Source organism: Onychomys torridus, chromosome 4 (assembly GCF_903995425.1).
Source record: "Onychomys torridus chromosome 4, mOncTor1.1, whole genome shotgun sequence".
NCBI classification, from domain to species: Eukaryota; Metazoa; Chordata; class Mammalia; order Rodentia; family Cricetidae; genus Onychomys; species Onychomys torridus.
In genome coordinates this window covers 114,110,571-114,125,433 of record NC_050446.1, presented here as the reverse complement: position 1 = coordinate 114,125,433, position 14,863 = coordinate 114,110,571, and the positions used below count along the sequence as shown (strand labels likewise).

The following is a 14,863-nucleotide window of genomic DNA, read 5'->3' as shown; positions in this document are numbered from 1 at the left end:
AAAATTTTAGGACGGGCGTGACACTGTAGATGATGATGACAGACAGAACTAGAGAAGAAGGGAGATGCTCACTGTTAGAATGCAAGCGGAGATCTCTCCGCCCTCTTTACTGCCTGTTTCCTGTTTTGAACTCCAGGTATTCTACATTGTGTTTAGATGATTTATTAACAACAACTTCATTGAATGCACATATTAAAAAGAAAAGACATACATATCTTCCTTGCTTTATGCATCTATATGATATGTATTTTCTTTGCAGAAGTAATACTGCACCAGTTCACTCAGAAGGGTTGGAAACTAGTTGTCAGGTCAGTCTTCAGATGGCCAGCTGTACACATAGTACCAATTTCTTTTCCTCTTCATCACAGCATTCCTATAGCTTTTCACCACTTATGAGGCACTTTACAACTGGGAACTACTTTTTTTAAACAATTGATTTTTTTATTATATTTTAACTATATGTAAGTGTGTGGGTTGGAGTGTAGGTATGCCCATGTGAGTTCTGGTGCCCACAGAAGCCATAGGAATCAGATGCCCCAGAGCTGGGGTTACAGGAGGTTATAAACAACCCAATCTGGGTGCTGGGAACTGAACTCAGGTTCTCTCTGGAAGAGCAGTAAGTGCTCTCAGCTGCTGAGTCATCTCTCTAACCCAAGAGATCCACTAAAAACAATTATAATCCACCAGGGGGCTATACTTTTTAAAAAACTTTTGCATGGGCATCATTTGGTCTATGAACGCTTTTTGAACATCAGTGTTGCCTCATCCAGTATTGGTGTTGCAGGTTGGATTTCTGTCTCTGTGCACAGCATGAAAGCTTGAGCCCATCTGTGTCACACAGAGCCAAAGCTCTTTTGAAGTGATTTGTTTACAGTGTCATTTGATGGAGTGGAATGTTCTGTAACTCATTCGAACTGTTACAGAAGCTTGGCTAAAAGGTCACCACTGCTCTTTGGAGTTTCCAAGTCTGGGCACCATCTGGGAGCTTGTTAAAGATAAGGTTTTCCACTGGCTTTTTCCATACCAACTAGAACCAATTAGCAGAGGACTAATTTTTCAGAGATGCTTGTGTCGTTTTGTGTGTTATGAGGAGGATGATTCATAGATGCACAAAAGTGTGCAATACTGCTTCTCACCAAATCTGAGTAGATTTGCCATGGAGGATGTTATTGACTTGACCTGTATCTACAAATACATAGCCTTGGAAGAGACAGAGAATTCATTTCTAAATACCTTGTTGAACCAGTTCATTCTTCTGGTGTAATTTGGGATTTTTTTTTTTTAAATTGAGTTTCACTATGTACTCAGAATTCAATAGAAAAAAATGGGAAGTTATTAAGGCCAAACGTGTTAAACTCACTCTGCATGGCACCAGCATCATTTGAATTGTTTTAATGTTACAGTTTTAGTCTAGGTCCAAAACTGACTTGTGCTTGATTTCCCTCTTCCTCTTTAGAAGACAAGAGCCATGAACTTCCCAGTCCCCAAAAGCTTAACAAATGTGTAGAAGAGCACAAAGAGAAAAAGGAGGTTTGCTTCAAAGGCCCCTCTGGTCACCACTGGTCAGTTTTGCACTCTCTCCCAATCATTAGCTATGTCTTTTGATACCTGTCCTTGGATAAAGTTGACATGTGGCAAACAGTAGAAGCAACATTGCCTTCCGTCCTTCCTGGAACTTCCCACAATACATGTAAACTGTTCCTGGTATTGGTATGGGTTGAGCAAGAGACTCAGTTCCTCTCTGTCCCTTTTTCTCATGTGTGCAGACGGCGTACTTGAACATACAGTAAGATTATCCAGTTAAAAATCCAAATCCTTTCATTTGATTGGAGCCCTTGAAAGGGTCTGACTCAAAACCTGGAGAGTAGCAGCTAAAACACAAGCTCCTTGCCATTAAAAAATACTCCAAGAAAAGTGTGCATTTGTGTATTTCTGGCCAAGGAGAGGGAAAATGTAAATCTAGAGTTTTATGTATATTTTGATTTTGTAGCAGCGGGTTAGGAGACATTAAAGAAATGACTATTTCCCTCACTCAATTAAGCTGGTTTGGAAAATAAAATTGTCCCGAGGAAAGGGTAAAATACAGCTACATTACTTCTGAGACAAAGGAGGAAGGAAGTCTTCTGGCAGTCTTTATGTTCCATTCATTATGCCAGGAAACTTATGTTTCAGGTTCAACGCTCCTCTCATCAAAGCTTGCTTCACTGTCAAAACTCTTCTCATTGGAGAGTGCAGGGCGTCCTGACTTCTTGAGTGGGAAGTATTTCACATTCAGGAGATCACCAAGTTTATCAACGACTTCCAAAACCTGCAATCAGATGCCCTTCCGTAAGTTATCTTTAAACTCCAAAGTGGCATACTGTGCAAAGCCTAGGTTAATGGCAAGCTTCACAGAGACCTATGGTAATATTTTGCCAGCAGAGATCCATGTCATTAGGTTTTGGCTTGTAAGTCCTAGAAGAACTTTAATTAATTAATCAACTTGTCTGTGTGGGTACACGTATGTGTACAGGTGTATGTGCATGTGTGTACACACGTATGTGATAGTCAGAGGACAACCTTGGCTGTCATTCTTCAGGAGTCTTGTTTATTGAGACAGTTTTGCTAGTCTGAGATTGCTGATAAATGAGTCTCAGGAATTTTTTCCCCCTTGCCTCCCCAGTGTTGGTATTACAAGCACATGCTACTACTCTAAGCTTTTTAAAAGTGGGTTCTGGGAACTGAACTCAGGCCCTCATGCTTGCATGTGAGCACTTTACCAACTGACCTAATCTCCCCAAGCATGCTAGAAAAATATTATATGGTAATTCTTTTATTTAATGCTTTAACTCAATGTGGAGGCCCATAGAGGTTTCCTAGTAAGATCTGAGCTTGCTTTACCCAGCAGGGCTTCATTAAGAGATGGCTTGACCACATGCATGGTTACCAGGTGATTGGAAGGGTCTGCACTTGGCTGAGCTAGGGGGAGGTCTTTTGCCCCACCCCTCGGCATTCCTATAAATAGCCCTTTAGAAGAGACAGAAGGGGCTGGTGGATGTTGACCCAGGCCCTCCTGAGGCTATCCTGTGTTTCTGTCAGTTTCTCTCCCCTCTATCCTTCTATCTAAATATTTCTCATCCCTCTCTCCTCAAGAGTACCCTGGGGGAAAAGTGGGAGTGAGTCTCCCACAACTCAGCATTGTGAATGTTCTATTTTAGAAGTGTAAGGAGAGGAACTTAGACATCTGACCTATCTAACCCTTTATTTAATTAAAGACTTGCATATAACATCATAGAAGAAAATAATAGGGTTGCAAAATACATTGTAGATTATGTCTTCATAATAGAGTAAACCAACAAAGTAGAACATTTTGGGAGCTAATAGCTGCATCTTCAATCCTCTCAAAACTTACCCCAACATTCATTTTTAAAATACCCAATTTTGAGCTGGGCGGTGGTGGTGTACACCTTTAATCCCAGCACTCAGGAGGCAGAGTCAGGAGAATCTCAGTGAGTTTGAGGCCAGCCTGGTCTATAGAGCGAGATCCAGGACAGGCACCAAAACGACACAGAGAAACCCTGTCATGAAAAACAAACCAAAACAAAACTCATTTCTACACTCCATGGAATCACACAACTTAGACTTACAAATAATCAAGACTACACATATTTCAGTTTTATATTAAAGTTCTTGCTGAAGTATGGAAGAGTGTGGACACTTCTGGGCCAGGGCTTAGAAGGGAGGGAATTCTTACTGTATTAGGTTTACACTGGAGATGATTTTAAGGAAGCAGACATAAATTCTGCCTTGGGTATTAGCAAGAAGCCACTGTATGGTTGTGTATTTATCATCTTTATCTGGGGAGGAAAATGATGATTGAAAGGTAGAGCTGTCATGAAGGAGGCAGAAAAGGAAGATGTTCTACTGGCCTATGTCTCTTCTGTCTTCAACCTGGTTTCTGAATGACTCCCTCTTCCTCTCCTTTCCTTTATAGGTGTTTTGCATATGTATGTGTGTTCTTGTGTATGCAGCACACACATTCAAGGCATACACACACGTGCCTGTGCTTGGAGACCAGGCATAGGCCAGGCCAATACTTTCTGTATTGTTTTCCACTTTAATTTTTGAGGCAGCATCTCTGATTGAACCTAAGTTCACCAAGTCTACAAGCTCCAGCGCTGTGCCCATCTCTGCTTCTCCAGTGCTGGGATTAGAGGCACATGTGCTATCACACCCAGCTTTTCATGTGAGTGCCTTGAATTCACACTCAGGTCCTCAGCTTTCAGATAGCAAGCACTTTACCCACTTCACCATCTCCCCAACCCTCTGACTGCTTTGGTCTAATATTGTTCATATTCTATGAGTGTACATGTCCAGTTGCTGCCTCAGACCCCTGACTAGTATACAGGTTCGAGTCTCACTTAAGGTAGTAGTAAATCACTGCTCACATGTTTACATTAAAATGGGTGTGCGAGCTCAGAAATAACTGTCAATTTGATCCATCAGTGCTCCTAGCATGTCAGATGTTCCATAGCAATGAAGAATTTGTAAAAGGGAGACCAAGGTCTAATTATTACAGAGTTGCTTATACTTGAGGTCTTAATGCTGTTTGGACCACAGGAAATAAAAGTTATCTCTGTTATCCATCCCATTTTTGTCAGCTCACTCACTGCTCATATCTTCTTCTTAGTTTCTGTAAGATTTCTCCATTACAGTCTTCTGACTTGCTTGTGTAAATGGGCACAAGCTCTCCTCCCCCCTCTTCCCTTCCTCCTCCCCGCTCCCTGTCCTCTCTTCGTTTTATCTTCCCCCTCTGTTTCTCTCCCTCTCCTCTCCTCTTCTGTCTCTCTTATCTCTGTCTTTCTCTCCTTCCTCTCCTTCCTGTCTGTGCCTGTCCGTCTGTCTATCTCTCATCACTTACCCTTCTGTCTCTTTGTTTCTCACTCCTCCCATTCTGTCTCTCCCCTCCTCCTCCATCTCTCTTTCTCTTCTCTCCCAGCCCCTCCATTTCTCTCTCTAGAGTGTGATTCAACCTCAAATGGTACTCTTCATCTTTTCATCCGTTATGCTTTCATTTCTGTTCCCTGCATTCCCATAAAACCGCACCCTCTAAGGAACACTGAGCTCCCAGGAATTGCTGATTCAACAGTTTCTTCTCATCTCTTACCCTATTTGAACTTGCTTATGTTTAGGTAACTTTTTGGTCCTTTCTTTCTGGAAACTGGTGTTTAGTGTACTTAAAGTATTCCACATCCTTCCTGGCACTTTTGTCTCTACCTAAATTCCCACCTATTTCCCACCGGCAATTCCATGTCTCCGGATATGTGTGCTCCACTGGGGTTTGGCCTGGCTCCTCTTGCTTGTTTCTCAACAATTAGACTTTTCATACTTGGCTTTATCATCCTTTGAGTTGCACAAATTACAGTAGCTCTAGGCTTGCAGTGTTGTCTGAGCTCTAGAATTCATTTTCACTTTCCTCAGTGGTGCATAGGCCCATGCTCTTAATGTATAGTACAGAATTCACCGTGTCCCTCCACTCTCACTGAAGGTGATCTGACTCTTGCTCTGTCTTCTCTCATTTACTGCTTTACCTTTATTCTTCTGTTCAGCAAGCCTAGAGATCTAGAGAATTACCTTTGGGCTTCTCTGCTCAGGCATCCCCTACCTCTAACCATTTGCCAAATCTTGGCAATTCATGCATTTGTGTGTGTTCATAGATTCATTTTTGATGTTGCTGTTTCCACCACCATTGGAACTCTTGTCAACTTTTATTTTATTTCAAATGACTTCATCTCCTTTTCTCCAGGTTCTTTCCTCTCTAACCCACTTGTCACACTTATTTCACAATGACTGATCATGTGACTTTAATGGTCAGAACGACTAGATGATGCTCCATAATTATTATTTAAGAAGGCCCATCTGAAAAGTCACTTTCTTTGTGAATATTCACCACTATAGTAACTCACCCACCCTTTTATGTTCCCATATTGTTCCCTATTTTCTTCTCATGGTTGATTTATTCTTTCTGTAATTATCACTATTTTGTTATTAATTTAGTTTGTCAATATTATGTAATCTTTTGTTCCAGGTTTTATATATGATATATATCAATGTTTGTAAAAATTCATTGATATTAGTCATGTCTATGAAACCAAAATTCTGTCTTTAATCAGATCTTCAGTAAATGGATTTTTTTCTATCCATTGATTTGAGCATGCTGTTAGATATTGTTGACATACGGTAGTCATTTGCTTTTTAAAAGTTTAGCAGTGAGTTTCATTTGTCATTGGTTTTCTTTTTCTAAGCCACCCTAGAGAACCCCAAGATGGCTCAATGTAAGTACTTGCTCAGAATCCAGGGCACCAGAAATAGTGATTCTGCTGGTAGATGGATACTCACTTCATCTAATATCTCCCGAGTATGTGCTGATGAAAGGCAGAACCGAGCCCGACCTTCTGTCAGGGAAGTGGCTGGAAATCCAACAACTACCACCCCGATTTTTTTCTTAAGCAAATACCTTCCAAAAGCACTTAGGGAAAGAAAAAAAAGATAATAGAGAGATGTTAGAATCATCTTGCTGAAAAAAAGATATGGTTAGTGGACTTCTTTTAAAAATGATATTAAGGAAAAGATGATTAAATTTTCTCCCACACCATGGATTGGACCATGAAACCGAAAATTGCTTGCTGTTCCTCATAGCTGAGTGTGTGCTTTTATAGAACCTGACACACTGGCTCGATAGCTGTCAGTATGGAGCCTTTGATATCCAGCAGAGAATGCTGATGTCTGTGACACTGATTAAAGAAGTCTGCACTGATAAGAACTCCTTGATCTGTAGAGTTCCTGGACTAGAAAGCCAACAGCTAGTATGATACAATGACAAGAGAAATACTGTTTATTGTATGTAAACATACATGTTTTTAAAAAATGAACTGCAGCATTAACTGTGGACATTTCAAGAAGGGAGACTTAGTGACTATAATTTGAAGAGCAGGATTTGAGGGCTTGCAGAATCCAAACGCCAGGAGTGAAGATTACAGTTACCTCCAATGAAAAAGTAAGTAAGGGCAAGGGTCTCCTCATTTAAAAAAAAAATTATCTATGAGTGAATACGCACAGGTATGCACAAGAGGAATAACTTCTTGCCTGACCTTGAGGGGAACCAGATAAGAGGTGAGCAGGGAGGTAAGAGACCCTCAAGGGCAGTTGCAGCCTATTGGATGTCAGTCATCAGACTGACTACAAAGATCCTGAGACAAGGAAACCTTTATAAGCTCTCCCTTCTCTTCATCCTTCCGTTTTTTGTTTGTTCTAAAGTTAATCTCAGTAATGATCCCAGAATATTAAGCTCAAAGTCCAAAAATCACCTGTTCTAAGAGCCAAAGTCAGATTAAAAAGGCAAATAACCCCCAAGTGAGTTCTTTTTCTCTTTGGGCTCTGTTGATCTCTGCAGGAAATCTTAATTGCTGAGTGGATCTACTCACAGGGAAGTCAACGCGTCAGGTCTGTCCTTAGTATTAAGAACTTGCTGATATATTATGTTAGGCTGGAAGCTGACAACAGCATAGAAACTTTCTAGTCATAATCCAGGAAAAAATTGACTGAACCAGACTGTCCACCCATTCATCCATCTATCTTGTTATTTAGCTGTCTGCCTTTTGGTTGCCTCGTGCAGAATGCCTGCTATCAAACAAAGCAGCGAGGCTGCAAAACCTACTGAACACACAACCCTTCTGGCCCCCTGGCTTGGGCAAGGCAAGATTCCCCCTTTGATTTCTACTGAGAAGGTTACAAGGCGGCAAACTTTCTAGCTGAGAAAGTTTGAAAACAGGGGCTGTTCTTTCTGCCTTCTTGATCACCCTATGGAAGGCTGCCCACGGCACTGCACAGGATGAGAGCACAGAATTGTCTGAGAAACAAGTCAAGTGCTTTTATTGCTAGACTACAAACCACCTGACACATGAGCTCAGGCCAGTTTTCAGGGTTCCCCGAAGACCATTTCACTGTCAGTATGTTTCCCTTTGTACTGACGGAAGTGAGTTTTGCCAAAGAATGCTGAGCAAAATATATGACTGTTGGTTCATTACAAAAATCTGGGGCCTCCCTGGAACATTTCTGAATTTAAAACTTAGACTACTGTAGTGAATATAGATGATTGTATTTTATATAATGAGCCTCTGGGTATGTAACCCCCAAAGCATTTTAGAGCTGCTGCAGGCTAGAACTAAGTATGTGAAGCAATAATAATGATAATGATGTTAAGCATTACCACTGCACTGGATGTGGCACTATGACATCTTGTGTAGCGAAATCTCCCAAGTGCATGAAAAGGACAATGTAGGGGAAGTGTAAGTCTTGCACCACAAGATAATGTAACATATTCTTTCAATGTATGCTGTAAGTTCTACACCTATCTACTTTTTGTGTTTGTATATGAGCAGGCATGTGTGCCATGGCACATGTGTGGAAGTCAGAAGACATCTTTTTAGAGTTAATTTTCTTCTTTCTCCAAGGGGATTCCAGGGACTGAACACAGGTTGTCAAGCTTGGCAGCAAGTGCCTTTAACTGCTCAGCTATCTTGTCAGCCTAATTTGCACATTTTATGGCTGAAAGTGCATTTTACTGAGCACTACAGGTGATAGTGCTGCTGTAATATATTTAAACCTACACCTAGCTTGAGATTAATTTTGATCTCATATAGGTAGAAATAGGAAGAAATCTCAATTGTTAAGAATATCAAAGATCTAATTTTTTAAAAATTTTACTTTGTGTTTGTATGTGCATGTAGGTATGTATATGTGTGTGTGTACATGCATGTGGAGGTAGGGATGGATGCCAGCTGCCTTCTCTTTATTTTATTATGGTTTTTGACAATTTCATAGTAAGTACTGTATTTACACTATTTCCACCCTGCACTCCCTCCTCCAACTTCTCCCAAATCCTGCCCATTCCCTCTCTACTTCATTATTTCTTCATTTTAATTATTATTTGAAAGGCATCTCTCACTGGATCTGGAGCTCATCAGTTTGGCATTGCTGACTTGCCAAAAAGTCCCAAGGATCTGACTGTTATGATTACAGCTGTGCATCTTGTGCTTTCACGTGGGTGCTGGGGATCGGGAGGCATTTCACCAAAGGTACTGTGTTTCTTCAGCCCTTAACATCAAAAGTTTTAAGCGTGAAAATGACAAAAAAAAATGTATTTTCATAATGGCTGATACAATTTACTCCCTATTTCTTCATACATAACTCTTCAATGGAAGAAGCAACACAGAAGGAAGCAAAGCCAGGCAGGCAGGCAAATCCTGCAAACAACTGTCACCACAAATAGATGCTATTGACTCATCTATGTCACCTGCTCTGGGTCTCCTTAGATAACCTAAACAGGCATCTTTCTGTCATAGTGGCTGATGCATTTTGAATGGTCAAAGACAACGTTCAAGATTGTTAAACCCATGGAGGGGACAATAGAGGGGAGGGGATGGGGGATGAGAACATGAGGGAGCAGGATGGTAGAGCTGGGGGAAGGACTTAGTGGCAGAGCAACGAAAGAGGTATCTTGATAGAAGCAGACACTATGGGGTTAGGGAGAAAATCAGTGCTGGGGAAGTTCTCAGGAATCCACAAGGATGACCCCAGGTTAGACTACTAGCAATAGTGGAGAGGGTGCCTGAACTGGCCTACTCTGGTAATCAGATAGGTGAATACTCTGTCATTGTAGAGCCCTCCTCCAGTAACTGATGGAAGCAGATGCAGAGATCCACAGCACCAGGCCAAACTCTGGAAGTCCAGTCGAAGAGAGGGAAGAGGGACTCTATGAGCAAGGGGGACCAAGAACATGATGGAGAAGTCTGCAGAGACAACTGAACCAAGCTTGTATGAACTCACGAGCTTTAGATCAACAGCTCTGGAACCTGCATGGGACTGGACTAGGCCCCCTGCTGTGGATATCGATCTGTATAAATAAAATGCTGATTGGCCAGTAGCCAGGCAGGAAGTATAGGTGGGACAAGGAGAGAGGAGAATTCTGGGAACAGGAAGGCAGAAGGAGAGACACTGCCAGCCGCCACCAAGACAAGCAACATGTAAAGACACTGATAAGCCACAAGCCATGTGGCAAAGTATAGACTAACAGAAATGAGCTAAATATAAGAGTAAGAGCTAGACAATATAAGTTTCTGTGTGCTTACTTGGTTGGGTCTGAGAGACTGTGGGACTGGTGGGTGAGAGAGATTTGTCCTGACTCTGGGCCAGGTAGGAAAACTCTAACTACAGCCCCTTGCATATGGGAGACAGTTGTGTAGCTTGGTCTGGATGAAGGGTCCCTGGCAGTGAGATCAGGGTTTATCCATGGCGCATGAGCTGGCTTTCTAGAGCCTGTTGCCTATGGTGGGATGCCTTGCTCAGCCATGGTTCATCGGGGAGGTGCTTGGCCCTTCCTCAACAAAATGAATTAGGCTTTGCTGACTCCCCATGGGAGCCCTTACCCTTTTGGAGAAGGTCATGGTGGGGGGGTAGGTTGAGGAGGGGAAGGCTGGGGGCAGGAGGAGGGATGAGAGGGGGGATCTGTGGTTGGTATGTAAAATTAATAAAAAATATTGTTAAAGAAAAAAAGGTTTCTAGCAAAACAACAGCAAAAACCTCTTCAACCCACACTCTGTATGGCTTTAATGAAATGTGGACCAAAGCTTAGAAGGCTGTGCTGCAGGTTTCAGAGCTTCAGTCCACGGGCAGAGGAAAATAGCATTGAAATCTTAGCTTGCTGATTACAATGTGGGTGAACCTAAGAAGGTAATCTGACCTTTGACCTCTGTTAGTCTCATTACCACATTTATAAACTGGAAGCAAGGGCCTCATCCACGGTGAGTGTTCAAAAAGGTCAAAAAGCCTTATTTAGAATGTCACCAAAAAAGGGAGGGGGGCTGGAGAGATGGCTCAGAGGTTAAGAGCACTAGCTGCTCTTTCAGAGGTCTTGAGTTCAAATCCCAGCAACCACATGGTGGTTTACAGCCATCTGTAATGAGATCTGGTGCCCTCTCCTGGCATGCAGGCATACATGCAATTAGAACACTATACATAATAAATAAATAAGTCTTAAAAAAAAGAATATCATCAACATCAGAAACATTAGCTTCTTCTGAAGAACAATCTTAAGATGCAGGGAACCATAATCTAGGGCCCAAGATTGTGTCATTAACGCAGAGCAGCAGGTTATTCAGTACTTTTCTAGGAGTTCTGCTTTCATTAACTGTGATGATTATTTTGGGGAGCCATGCAACCATGGCAACTCAACTCTGTGTTCAGTTGAAACACTAATGAGGACAGCAGAAGTGAGCAGTAATAATGATGGCCAGCCATGTCAGGATGTTTACACTACATCGAGAGCTATATTAAGCTCTATAAATGCAATTAAAGTTACTAAAGCAGCAAATCTTGACTGACTCTTACATGAAAAGCATCATTCCAGACACCTCAGATCCCTTTTGTTTTCTTTTTCTTCAGTGCTAGAGATTGGGCCCATGGTTTTGTGTGTGTTGGGCAAATATTCTGTCACTGAATTAGGTCCCCTGCCCTTTATTTATTTAACCTTAGGGAGTGGACACTATTTTATGTTATTTCATACAACATAAAACTCGTCTTTAGAAGGCTGGCTTGCTTGTCCAAGATTCTCTAAGAAAGAAGATGAGCCGAAACTCTGATTCTGAAATCTTTACTATAACATTAAGAATAATGGTTACATGGAGTATATAGTATTAGTAAATTTGAAATGCATTTGAAATTTGGGAATATTAGTACACTGTTGAGTAACTATGTAAAACAATGACATACTGTATATTCTAAAAGCTCAAAGAACGTTTTTGAATATTTTCACCATGAAGAAATGATAAATGTTTGTGGAAATAGACATTTCCCCTGATTTAAACACTATATAAGTATATTCAGATATATGTATATATTCATGTATATATATATGTTATATGATACCCTATGAATTTGCATACTTTTTATATTTTATGTATCTGTGTAAAAACAAATTTCATTTAAAAATTCTCTTTTTACTGTGAATGGGCTCCTTATTGGATAGTCACTGTTTTAACTTGTTGAGATTCTAATTCTGGTCTCTATCTTCCTGCATATGCCTTTCTACTCCCACTCCACTGCCATGCATTGGGAACCTCAACAAGCTTATATTGAGTGCCTTCTTTTGAGCTAATTATAAAATGTTAGGTAGACATGCTCTCAATTTGAAATCTTAGAGAACATTCTATTTACCCAGTCATTTTGAATAAGTGCACGTGTCTTTTTGTGACCTCAAAAATGAGAAGGTTAGAGGGTTTAGATGTGTGGATCTTCACTGTCATTCTCTCCTGCCATTACACTGAGCAGAATGGTGTTGCATTCTTTCTCCTTGGACACTTGGTACATTGTTACTTTGACCTACATTTGTGAACAAAGGGCCGACTGATGCTGATGGTGTAGCCTACTAAACAACTCACTCATGTGTGTGTTTCAATTGCTTGATATTTGGCTGTGGCAAAATGACATAAGGGTATGTTTAGAGGAATTTTGAGAATTCTTCTTTGAGAACTTACGTTTTTTATCTATCTGTTCAGATGGGTGGTGTTCAAACAGAAAGCTCCAATATTGGGTTATGTTTTAGAGGCATAGTCTTGGGTCAGAAGGAGGATCAAGACCACCTTTTTACAATTGACACAAATCATTTCCTCAACATTTCCAGAGCTTGAAAATTGTGCAGAGAGGTGGGCCTCAGCATCTGCCTCTTTTTCTGGAAGTTACATCAAAAAGTCCTGAAGATGCTGACAGGTGGCTTCTGAGAAGCTGGGTGTCTGAGGTCAGAACTCAAGAACCCCTCCAAGCACATAATCTAATTCATGTACAGAAAAACTTCATGGTATCAAATATATCATCTTAGTCACAACACACTGGGAATTGGCATGATTCTGAGGGTCACTGGATACTCACGATAGTTTGGCAGGCATGTACAGGAGCACAGGGATAATGGGAGAGTAGTCATCGCCATAGATGATGAATCCCATTTCTATCAGTCGCTGTCGGAAGTATTTTATGTTTTTTGTAAGTTGCTGTATTCTCTGCAGACCTGAAAGGAAACAGGCATGGCACCCTTTAATCCCCATACGGAAGAGGGAAGTAAAGGTCAGGTTGATCTGGAAAACATTTTCTGTAGGTTTGCCTATCAGCCAGGAAGAGTTGGAAATAGGATGATCAGACATGAGTACTGTGTTGTGCCTGGGAGACAAAATGGGAAAAGGGTGTGTTTAATGATGCAAGCAAGCTGCAGGATCAGTGGGAGCAGGTACCTCTTGTGTATATATTCTATGCCAAGTGTTTAAATCACTAACTCAGGAGAAGGGAGTGTAATAAGAAAGGTATAAACACACACACACACACACACACACACACACACACACACACACACACACACCAGTTGTTGGTAGTATTATTTATTCAAATTGAACCAGCCCATTAAATTCCTAGACTAAGTCTCCAGTCAAAGGGAAATTCACATAACTTCAATATAAAGAAGTAGCATGCCATGGAGCAAGGATGGGGCCAGCTTCATTTGATATCAGTAGAGAGAAAGAGAAAGGAAAAAAAGAATGTCTGCTTTTCTCAGCCAGAAAGGGACAACGACTTTTGTTTAAAACAGGTCAGGCAAAACATGTGTCCATGTTAAAGATACTGATGCTTTAGTTCAGTTCAAAGATCATCCTCTGTCCAAAGCATGTGCCTCAGTCCAAGAGAAAAACAACTTCTGAAGAAATCTGCTTACATCAGTCCTTCCTTTTAGTGAGTATAGGTGAACAAGCAAGGCAAAGTTAGCGAGTGTTTGCTCAATGAGAATGAATAGGATTCAATATTATAGGTGTTCTAAATATTAACTCAGTGTTAGCATTTGGCAGAGGGTTGCTATTCCAACAGAATGCCACTGTAGTTGTGGCTGTCTCTAGCTGACTCATATCTGATTGGTAAGGTGCTCATTTAAATTGGACTGAGGTCATGCACTAGAAGTTATCCAACATTTTGAATATTACTTGTGGATGTTTGTAACTCTCCAGAGAACAAAAGTGAAAACTTTAGGGAACATTTTAGTTGTGGTCATCTTGGTCCTTGAAAAATGGTTGAGCTATGGGGCATCCTTTGTTCAGCATTTTTTTTCCTCTTGTAGATAATGATGTTTGAGTTAACTTGATACATTTCACCTTTAATGCGATGACTGGGCCAACTGGAATAGTCTATCCTTCTGATGGTTGATTCAATGAATAGAATATGGGAATATCTGTCTTAGTCTCAGATCCACTGAAGAGGTGAAAGAATGGGAAGCTAGATTTTTGTCAACAAATTGAGGAATCCTGCCAAGAATGTTATTGACTCAGGTAAAATCCAAGGCACAAGATAGTGAGGGTCTTAAGTGAAACCCTTGCATCTAGCCATGGCTAGGCTAGGACATCATTTGGACTTTCTGTTGTGTGAACCAATAAATGATATTTTCTGCTACCTATGAGCAAATGTTTCCTGAGTGACAGGTGGCCACTACTTTGTTCAGATGGACTAAATGATATAACAGTCTCAATAAATAACATGAATAGAGTGTTGATGAGATTTCTCAGTGGTTATAGGCACAAGTTGGATGACCTTAGCTCAATCCCTGGATCCCACTAGGTGGCAGGAAAGAAATAACTCCTGAGTGTTGTCCTCTTATCCCATGCTTGAACACACACACACACACACACACACACACACACACACACACACACACAGAGAGAGAGAGAGAGAGAGAGAGAGAGAGAGAGAGAGAACAAGAGAGGTACACAGAGACACATACACAGAGAAGTCAATAAAT

At 41.0% G+C, this 14,863-nt stretch overlaps 1 protein-coding gene across 1 annotated transcript in view; it reads right to left on the bottom strand.

Moving 5' to 3' along the window:
• Nucleotides 1–2,161: 2,161 nt before the first annotated feature.
• Nucleotides 2,162–14,863, bottom strand: part of Sptlc3 (serine palmitoyltransferase long chain base subunit 3) — a 111,259-nt gene continuing 98,557 nt past the window's right edge. The window contains exons 10-12 of the mRNA XM_036184305.1: nucleotides 12,964–13,099; nucleotides 6,379–6,508; nucleotides 2,162–2,308 (exon numbers count right to left, since the gene is read on the bottom strand). Of these exons, the coding sequence (XP_036040198.1) occupies nucleotides 2,162–2,308; nucleotides 6,379–6,508; nucleotides 12,964–13,099 (413 nt within the window). The remainder of the gene's footprint in view (nucleotides 2,309–6,378; nucleotides 6,509–12,963; nucleotides 13,100–14,863) is intronic.